The sequence below is a fragment of the Poecilia mexicana genome, unplaced genomic scaffold (genome assembly GCF_051168715.1).
Source record: "Poecilia mexicana isolate PSO_F unplaced genomic scaffold, ASM5116871v1 scaffold_14, whole genome shotgun sequence".
Lineage (NCBI taxonomy): Eukaryota > Metazoa > Chordata > Actinopteri > Cyprinodontiformes > Poeciliidae > Poecilia > Poecilia mexicana.
In genome coordinates this window covers 29,041,195-29,052,196 of record NW_028263383.1, presented here as the reverse complement: position 1 = coordinate 29,052,196, position 11,002 = coordinate 29,041,195, and the positions used below count along the sequence as shown (strand labels likewise).

Sequence of the window (11,002 nt, the reverse complement as noted above, 5' to 3'; positions counted from 1 at the left end):
ACTACTCTGTTGGGAAACTGAATAAGCATTTTTTGCACTCTTCTTTGCAAACACATGAACATATTCTTCTTTTATCATTATTTCATTTCCTTTAAAGTTTACATTAGGTTATACAATGTAAAACCTGAAATAAAACTCCTCGTTTGTGTGTAAAATCTTGGTCAATGAAGCTGTTCTGACTCTGATTCTTCTGATTTGTTTCGTTCTTCTGCTTCAGCACTGAATGCATCGCAGGCAGACAGAGAGCTTTATCTGTGAGAGAAATTAGCAGCTTTACTCCTGAGTCAGGACTATAAAATCATCAGCACCTCAACCTTTGTGCAGTGATTTAGAGATAGGAGAAAAAACTCTTGGTTTCAGTTAAATTTACAGGGAACCGGAGGAGTTTATTCACAGACGTTGGGGTAATATTTATATTTCTAGAAATTTCTGAACGACTTTGCAAAACAGAACCTCTGAGGCGATAGAGGTGTTGACGTTAATGAACATAATGATGAATAAACCCAGGTGACGGCACGTCCTGCACACCAGCGCCGATAATCGCCTGTTAATAATCAGCTGCTCATGTCACCTTATGTAAGGAGTCAGATTATCCTCATAAAAACCGGTTATCACTCATTTCAAGGGTGCAACCGCAGGTTTATAATCATAATCATCATCATCATCATCATCATCATCATCATCAGAAATGTCAGTGTAACCTCCTGAATAGCTACAACACGTCCTGACAGAAAGTGATCCCTGCCCAGTCGAATACCTTCCTGAGGAGTCACACAATCCTTCTCTGTAAACTTTGCAATCCCTCCCCTCACAGATGGAGGCGGCAGGATGAAGAAAAAGTCTGAAGGAATGATTCCCTGGATTTATTTTTAATTTTGATTTTAATCCTTTATTTGATTTTTTTCTGCCACCCAAAGGACACCCTGTGGATGGTAGAAAGTAGAAACCTTTCTCTGTAAGCAGCAGAGAAAAAGGTTTTACTAGACTTTCAAATATATACCACTATCATCTATTTTTTACCTGTAAGTTTAAATAATAATAACTTAATATTCAAAAGTCATTCAGTTTATTTAATATTCAACAAGCTGAATATTAATATTAGTGACAAAAACCTCTGACTGTGGCATCAGCAACACTGAAACCAGATTTGAATTGTAATTAAAAATTAATCTAATGCTTTTGATAAGTACAATCACCTTCCTAGTTAGCAGTGCCACCACTGGTTATTATATTAACAAAGTATTATAAGTTGCTCTTCTCAATGTTATTTTGGTTACTTGGATTATATTTAATCAGTTTTAGTAAAAATGTGTTTCATTGTTCTGAGATCCTAAGTTAACACAGTTAAACCTGTTGAATTTCATCATTTTGAAAACTAGAATGGTTTCTGGTGAAGTCAGGTAATTTGGATAAAAGTGATAAAAACAATTAAATTAAATGATTCCATTTAAATTATGAACAATTCACCTGCTGTGGCCGCAGAGCCACAACTTCCTCCTGGTAAGCATGGATCTGAACTGATCACCGCTTGTTTGCAGTCAAATGTCTCAGGGTTTTGATCCTGATCAGGAGGATTAAGCCACGCTCTACTGGAGACTGGAACTACAAGCAGCACTTTGGAAAAAGTTTTGAAATCAGGGTACATTTCTCCAAGTGAACTCAGGTTCGGTTTGAATGAATATGAGAACGCCAAGCGAACTGGAGACAGCACCAAAAGCAGGAAGTGGACTATAGCGCAGGGCATTCTGGGTAAATAGCCTAGCAGGAGCACTCACTTTCTGCTAGCAGGAGAAATCTCTCATGGTCTTTAGCCAAAGACTAAAGATAAATCCTCCAACCACTAAAATCTGAGGCCTCCATTTTAGTTTCCATTTGGTGAAGAAGGAAGTGGGTCTTGGTGCAGCGCCCCTACAGGCCGGGAGGGGAACAGGTTGCTCAAAGGGTTTGGTTGGTTTGTCTCAGAGCAGAGAGAAAGAGAACCACATTAGCTGGAGATGGAGCAGATGATGAAGTTCTGGTTCCAATCAAACCAATTTAAGTGAGTAAATTATAATCTGTCAAACTGACAGATGGCCTTCAGATTTTTATGTCACTGTTTAAAAGAATCAGAAAGGTGATGCAACCCCCGATTTGCAGAGAGAAATGCTGGAAAGAGTTTTTAGTTGAACCATAACTGATACAAGATGGCAATCTGGAGACACTGGAGGCTCAACATGAAGGAAACGAGTCGTTTGCACTTGACTGGCATTTCACCCGCCTGATGTTTACATATCAATAAACCCAATGTGACGACATGACCTGGCGAGTTCTTCCACATGTTGCTGTTTATAGTAAAACAATCACCAGTTTAACAGTAAAAATCACCAGTTTGACAGTAAAAACCACTAGTTTGACAGTTAAATCACCAGTTTGGCAGTAAAAAACCACCAGTTTAAATCCAGATGAACCCAGATTTTACTGAGAAATCTTTCTGTGAGGATTTCTTGATTATTCTGGGATTTCTGCAGGTTCTCGTCAACAAAGGAAGATGAACAATCTTTTTTCTCCCTTCAGTCATCATTTCATTGAATGTGAGGATCTTAGCACTTTGGTAAACTGAAATCTTTATGAGTTTTGGACGTTCCCCTGAAGCGCACCTTCCTAAACCTCGAGAGGCGGGAGTGGAAAGTCGGAAAGTTCGGTGAAATTCGTGCCTCGGAGAATTTCTCCACATGGAAACAACCGGCACAGTTTTAGCCATTGAGCTCGTCTTTCAGTCAGAAGTTTCCGTCGCTCCTGCAGAACATTGAAACCTTCCTAAGACACTTTTACCCATAATGCAAGAGTTCAGCGCTTTAAATGCCTCCGGTTTTGTTTTGGTTAGCAACAAGGTTTGTCTATGGATTCAAAGCCAGTTATTATAAACTACTAACCAAACTGACCCAGTTTCTAATGGCCTCATTTAATTAAGTGACACATTTTGGCTTCACAGCACAGGTGGTGGATGGAGATGGAGGTTTTGGTTTTTAATTAGGATTAATTTCTTGCAAACAAGTTAAACTCTTACAATAGAAAGTTTTTAATTTAATTTAATTTAATTTTTGGCCCATGTGACACAAAGTTTGGACACCCTGCAAACTTTGTGTCAGAAAGTTCATTCATTTCTCACCTTTTCACTGTGGTGACCTATAATTGGCATCAGAAACAGGAAAAGTTAAAACTACTGAACAAATATTAACCATCCACAAACAGAGCTAAAACCAATAAGAAGATTAAACAATATTTTGTCAATTTTTAACCCAATGACTGATGAATTGTAATATTTTCTGTGCAGTGAGAAAGTATTCATCCCTTCTTTTAAATTGATTTGCTTAAGCCCTATAAATATTTCAAATAATCAAAAAAATGTATTTATATCAGAAAAATATTAGCTGAGTTTGTACAAAATGCAGTTGAGGTCAAAGGTCATGGTTAAAACCACGGAGAGACAAAGAAGTAAAAATTAAGACCATTTCAGAAAAAGAACATACCTGCAGTCAAACACGGTAGTGGCAGTGTGATGCTCTGGGCCTGTTTGGCTGCTTCAGGATGATCATCAGTTTGTGAAATTCTACCAGACTTGGTTCTGCAGCAGAACGATGATCCAACAGAACACCAGACAAAAAACCACATTTTATATCTGGTCTAGTCAAAGTCTGGATATCTAATTGTAATGATGCGGCATTAACTGACCTCGTAAAGACCAGTGATGCTGGATGCTTCCACTGTGCCTGAGTTGAATCGGTGCAGCAAAGCAGAGTGGGTCAAAGGTCATCCAGGGTGAGGTTAGCGACTCGTTAGCAGGTATCAGAACCGCAGCATGGCAGCTGGATGGACCAGCTGGATGGACCAGCTGCTGGGTTTGGGGTGTGATTACTTTTCCACTCGGGTCCAGGTTGGTTTGTGTTGGTTGGAAATACAGGAATGCAGGTTTGTGTTTACTGGAAACAGCGAAGCTTTTGGCCAGAAAGCTCAAGTGACAAAGCAAAAGCCATTATTTGGTCTGAAACGAGGAAGGTGACACAGCTGATTAGCATCTCAAAAAGGTAAAATAATCCCTGAACTTTGACCCCTAGCCCCAGAGGAGTTGAGAAGCAGAGAAAAGGAGGACGTTCAAACCGTCTTCAATCCATCTTATCCCCTACTCCAACATCTTTCTATGAAACGGCCCGACAGAGGTTTAACCGGATATAGAGCTGTTAGCATGTTAGCATGGCGGTCATGAGGATGTTGCTGCGCTCCATTTATCTTGGAAGGTGGAACTCAGAGCAGGAAGAATGCTAAATTCAAGGTAACAGCGTTCCAGTTAATGTTGTTGGAAAAGTCAAAGAAGTTTGGGTTTTTCAGCTATTAAATCGACCACCATCAGACTTCTTAGTGAATGGTTTACAACTGCAACTACAGCATCGCTCTGATGTTTCTTCTTCTGGTGTAGAATTATGACGGTAAAGTTGGATAAAATGCGACATGACTGTTCAGACTGCAGATGTTTTAAAAACAATCGGATACAATTTAGCTCCACAGTTGGGAACAGAATAGATGGGATTTTTTCGGGCGTGAAAAGATCGGACTGTCGTAAAAAAGAATCTTTACTTTCCATAACCAAACACCAACTAGTTCAGTTAGCAGCAGATGCTACATGTAGCATTGATTTCAGTCCCACTCTTACACATATATCTTGTAAAATAAATATTTCCACCACAGCTTACTGCTGTTGACATGAGAAGCGGCCATATTGAAAAGCGAAACCAGCCTTACAAGCCGTAACCGTGGTAACTGGAGGACTTCAGAGGAGTTCAGAGGGCGGCTCCTGTTGATTTTTCTGCCTCTGAAAATTTATGAAACAATTTTCAGACTCAGAAAAATCTGCAAATTGCATAGAAACAGTCTTCAGTCAGAGGCTTCTCTAGATTCATGGCGAGTCTGACTGCTCCTGGAGAACATTTCTGCACTAGCCACACCGACTTTTAGAAGAAATTTGATATGTGTTACGACAACATATAGTCACTACATTTTGGTACAACAGGTAATGAAAGTTTTTATGAATTGATTTGAAAGGAAGCAGAGGTTTGTGTTGACAAGAAACAGCCAATAACTTTTTATAAAATTATTCCTAACATCTTCAAATTTAGTTGTTCTTTTGTACAGTCGTTTTCAGTTCATCTCTTTATCCTTCTTTAATCATTTCGTTGCCATGCAGACGCCACCCATCGCCGTAAAACGTGACCTACTTCTGCTCCAATATCACACCTTGTTTCACACAGCTTTTGAAGGTGTGAAATTGTTGGTTTTTATTGATTTATCACCTGGCAACAGTATCCTAGAGACAAATTGATCAAAACATGACAGAGGCAGATGTTGGGCCTGTTTTACATGGTTGAAACTGGGAGTGGATAAAAAATGTAGCCTTTAATTATAGATGAATGAATGTCTGCTGACTCAGCTGGGGTTGGGTGTGCGGTGGTGTCATAATCAGACGAATAAAAAAAACAATAGACACTGGTATGGATTTTCAGAACATTTATTGAAGGAAAGTTGTTTCTGCTCAAACAATAAAAAACAGGTTTTAAAGTGAAGAGGACTGTACATCTGTACACAGGAAGCAGCAGGAAGGCTCAGCCACTGAATTAAACTTTCATCCGTCACTGCAGGTTGGTAAGGTGAGGAGGAGATAAGCGGGCAGATTGTTAGGAATGCAGGACTTTACTTTCCCTCCGTATCAGATGACTGGCCTTCATGGGAAACTACAGAAAGTCTTCAGAGAGGCGACAAAATTCGGCATCATGAAGCAAAACTCAAGCATATTCTGGGTTATGTTTATGTCTTATTATTTCCACAAGGTGCTTTCCTCACATAAATATTTCACTCATTAACTTTCACAGAACGTTTTTCCTCCTGGATATAATGCAGCTCTGCAGGCTCCCAACAACTTTGGCTAAAAATGATACAGGATATTTTAAAATATGGATACTTTTCTGTAACAGTGGCAGGTTTTAGACATTTTTCAGCTTTTCATGGAATAATTAGATTGAATTTCTTCAACAGAATGACACTGCAAACTCCAAAAACTCACAAACGCAATAGTGCAACCACAGGACATAATGATGCAAAAAGTCAACAAACAAAAAACATACATGGCTGCAAACTCCAGGCCACTAGGGGGAGTAAAGAGCTGGTCATAAAATAAATAGGGGAAGAGTGAAAAAAGGGAAATTGATTGCTTCTGTCTGTTACCTTTGTTGTAGTATTTATATATTTTTGTGTAGTTTTTAATTTTTTAAAAATATGTTTCAAAATATATTTTTATGGATGGTTAGCCCTGTGAGCAGCTCATATTTTCCTCTGGATTAATAAGGTTTACTTTATTCCTCAAGCTTTTGTCTGGACATCCCGTATTTCCTGAAGGTCTGATCATAAGTGCTGTCGCCCCCTAGTGGTGTGGATGACTTCTACTTTATTGAACAAGTTTGCAGTTTTATACTTGCTGTTATTTTTTCCATTTTTCCTTTTTGCTTCCATTTCCTGTGACTGCAGTATTTTTCTGTCGTATTTGTTTTATCTTGCTACATTTTGGAGTTTGCATTATTTGCAGCCTGTTTTGCCATTGAACCTGCTGTCCAACAAAAACTAAAATCACTCATAATATTGATGTAGATCTATTTTACTCACTAAAACGTTAGAAACTATCTGCATTTCTTTATTATTTTTAAACAAAAGAAAAATTCTCTCTTTTTTAAATGGTTTTGTGTTTTTCTTTATTCTAAAATAAAAAAGAAAGAAATTGGTGTTTTTTATGTTATTTTGTGGAGTAGATATTTTGTAAAAATTATTCACTTTTGTTTTAAGACTGGGTAATTATGTCAGTGTATTTTGACTGCTGAAACTCAAAATTTCCCTTTTTTTAAAGAAAATGTATGAGATTTTCTCTAAAAATTTTCCTTGGCAATGTATTTTTTTAATTCTGAAATGAATGTCAAAACCTCTGAATTTTTTTACTTTAGAAACTCAGAAATGCATTTCTTTCTTTCTAGAAAATTTCTGAGGTTAGACTAAAGTTTCTGATACTTTTCTAGCAAATGTTTGACTTCTCAAGCTCAGAAATAGCTTTAATTTTCTTTCTTGTAAACATCCTTGTCGGGAAATGGCAGAAAGCTGTGATTCATTCAATCCGGCAGTGGACGACTTTGTTGCATAAGAAAAAATGACCAGACGGATTTAGGTAAAAATAATTTATTTTGACCTAAATAATTATTTAGGTCAAACTTGAGGAACTAATAATTCTTAAAGCTTTTCTGAGCAGTGTTGTTGTTTGGGGTGAATCTGGTTGTCTGAACTTGACCTTCTGGCCTTTTTGCTTTTAAGCCACTGCTATTGTGGTTAAAATATTCCACTAAGAAATGGGACACTAACACGAAGAGCCTGTCTGTCATCTATAAGCTTTTGTTTGGAGGATTAACCAGTTTCAGAAGAAGATCAGCAGAGATTACGGGCCTGGTTGTACTAAACATCTTTTTTAGTACAACCACTGAGTTTTGTTGTAAATATGCCAAACCCACAGGGGGCAGTGTAGCAAAAGACAAACCTGTCAGCTAATCAGAATGCTTCAAAACAACCATGACTTCCTGTTAGGAATGATACTGCGTTCCTGTTACACTGGGCTTCTTTGCACCTCAGCTTCCGCGTTCGGGGAAAAACGGCTCGATTGTTTCCGATCCAATAAAAATATCATTTTACACTAGGGCTTGGCCAAGGTTTGTACATCGACCCGAAGCCCCAACAAGTAAGCTGGAGAAAGGTTTTAGATGTTCGTCTCGATATACATTCACTGACACGAAGGTGAGTTGTACTTAAACTTTGTGGCTAACATTAACCTTAACTTATGCTAGTAGGCAATATTCTCGGACATTGTTCTTGTAAAAATGTGCTATTTAAGTATCTAAACATTCTAACGGACAATGTTTTTACCTAATTTTCAAGTATATTATGTGTGTTTATTGTCGTTAGTGTCACAGACTAACGGGGGAGGTTACAGTTCGGGCTTTTTACTTCCGAAGCACGATGAAGCACAAACAAGCCTCATAGCTTAACATTAGCGCAGCTCTGGTGTCAGAGATCTGGTTCCGCTGACCGTTCAGGTTAAGAGTTGCTGCTTTTAGAAAATATGACCGTGTCTTTTAAGGTCTCCGTGTTATTTCGTTTTATTACCTTTGCATGTTTCTTGTGAAGAGCTCAGATAGGACGGTGTTTACAGCAGTATGTGCAGGCGGATCAGTTGCTCGGCTGTCTGGCTCTGGTCTGCTCTCTCGTTCCCATAAACTCGCTCTTTCAGGCTGAATACAGAAGTGATTCCATGGAAATAACTACGGGAGGCTCCTTTATTTATCATCCGTATCCCTGGTATTTTTAGGCTGATCCGGAGTGAAGTGAAGGCTGCAAACTTTGTGTTGTGCAGCGTTAGCTTTAACTGGTAGTGGCAAATATTTACAAGCCACCATCTTCTTAATTCAGGATCGCTTGGAAATTAATGAAAACTTAAAAGCCCATTATGTTAGGAAGACAACAATGTTCATAGTATTGCGTTTTTTTGCATCTGAAATACGACTTAGTCTTTTCTACCAGTCATGGTAACTCAAAGCGGAAACAAGTGAGCCGCATTAGCTCCTGGAGATGTGACGTCAACGCCGTAGGTGCAAAGAGCCCCTTGAAGTTGTAACTTGGACCTGGGTTTGAAGTCAAACCAGTTAATAGCATTTCAGTTAAAAAGTTGAAATTTCAACATGGCGACCCCCATACACACGCTGTTTTCCTCTACGTACATAATTTTAAACTTTACTTTCCATTACAAACAACATTTTTCCTTAGTTCAGTTTAGAGTGAGCTAAACTGAACTAGTTTAGTTATAGCTAAGCTAAACTAAACTAGCTTACATAAACAATGTTAGTTAAATTTGTTTAACTACACAAGTCTTTTTTGCAAATGTCAGGTATCGTTAGCGGCTCTAAATTTTTTCTGGACTGAGAGCAGAAAAGTATGATGGTGTATTAGAGCCATTGTAGTTTCTAGCTTAGCTAAACTAAGCTAGTTTAGTTTAGTTAAACTAAATATGAGTGTGATGATATAAGGATGATGGAACTAGCTAAACTAGTTTAGCTAGCTACAGTTTAGGTAAGCTAGCTACAGTTGATGGAGTTTAGGTATGGTAAACTGTAGGTAGTTTAGATAATGTAGTCATAGTTAGCTAAAGAAGCTTAGCTAAACTATGTTAATTTAGCTAACTGTAGCTAGCTAGAATAGCTAAATTAAACCAGTTCAAGTAGTTTAGTTTAGCTAGTTTAACTAACTGCTAGCTAAACTAGCTAAACTAAACTAAAGACACACAAGACGTGTGTCCTGGAAAATAAAAAGGTTTCCACCTCATTTTACTCCTGTTGATGCGAGGAGCGGCCATATTGAAACGCACAGTTAGCCTTACAAGTCGTAGCTGGGGGGAGTCGGAGTAGCTCCTAGTTTCCCAGTCTGAAATCTGGGAGGGTACTCCAGTTGATTTTTCTGACTTGGAAGTCAAAATTTCCCAGTTCAACAGAACTTCAGCTTGGAGATGCTGCAAGAAAATTCTCACAAACTATATGAATAAATGATAAAATGAAAAACAGATTGCCACAAAAATGTCATTCTGTGACTCAATTCAATGAGTATTTATTTTAGATGCGGTTGTTACGCCAGAGGTAACGCTTAAAAGGCCAGTTTCAGATTTTACTCTTACAGTTCTGACTGTGAAACTATCCAATCATGTTTTATTTCACCCAGAAATGTAGTTTATAATAATTTAATCACAATCTCTCCCTGACTTTCACATTTAATCCACCTCAAATGTTCCACTGTTTAGATTTGAAGACATTTGCTTCTTTGGCGCCATCTGGTGGTGATTATTTATAACACAATACTTCTGTAAAAAGGAAAACAGAAACGTTACAAAAACATAAAAAAAACAACCTCTACACACTTTAAATTAGAAATCCTGATAAATCTAAAGAACAGAAGCTTTACAGCGTTCTACGATGAGCTATTTTCACATCTGCACTCAGAAATTCAAATTCCTCTTCAAGTCTTTTCTGTTTGGTGTTTGGCTGCTGTGGCTGTTAGGAGACGATGAAGGAGTTAAAGTGGGTGAGGATGATGGAGATTACGGCGCTGGCGCTCAGCAGAGGAAGAGCAGGGGCGACCTTACTGGACGAGCTCAGAGCTGCAGAACCAAAACCAGAACAAAACCGTCAGATATGCAAATAATCCCCAGATATTCATAGATTGAGATTTTATCCTTCACACATTCAACAAACACGCAGAACTCAGCCATGGCTTAACTTTAATTTCTGTAAAGTTTTCTCCATTCTCTGAGTGAAACAAGCTCAGATTTGTTTTTTTGAGGCAACAGATATACAAAAAGTCATTTAAAATGCAGCATAAATGCAAGAAAAAGTAGATGGCATGTTCTCAGTAAACACTTTATTTGCTTTTTTCCATGTTATATTGCCTAATAAATGTATGTATTAATGTTTGCAGAGCAGATTATTTGCGTTGCTGAGATGTTTTCCCACAGGAAAGCGTTATTTTTCCACCCTGTTACCGTGGAAACGCTGCGTCCTGCAGGTGTCAATTACAATAACCTGTCCAAAAATATCTGTGAGCAATTCATGGAAAGCAGAAACTTTTAAAAAATATTTTTGTTTTTTCTGGAAAAGTAACACAATTACATATTTTAATAAAAATAAATAAGATCTGAAATATAAGATACAGTAGATTTGTCTTTTTCCCTGTAATATTTAGTTTTTATTCTACAACAGGATGTCAGTCGCTCATTCTTCAGAAACTTTGGCTTTATTTAATGAAATTTACTAAAGTAAAAGTTACTGGATGTTTGTTGTCGTCTTTACTATGAAATTTAACTACAAGTGACAAATATAGTTTAACTGCATCAACCTCCAAT

General features: G+C 37.9%; 1 protein-coding gene across 1 annotated transcript in view; it reads right to left on the bottom strand.

Moving 5' to 3' along the window:
- Positions 1-9,686: 9,686 nt before the first annotated feature.
- The window catches only part of tecta (tectorin alpha), a 38,294-nt gene continuing 36,978 nt past the window's right edge, over positions 9,687-11,002 (bottom strand). The window contains exon 24 of the mRNA XM_088012644.1: positions 9,687-10,261. Within this exon, the coding sequence (XP_087868770.1) occupies positions 10,158-10,261 (104 nt within the window). The 3' untranslated portion in view covers positions 9,687-10,157. The remainder of the gene's footprint in view (positions 10,262-11,002) is intronic.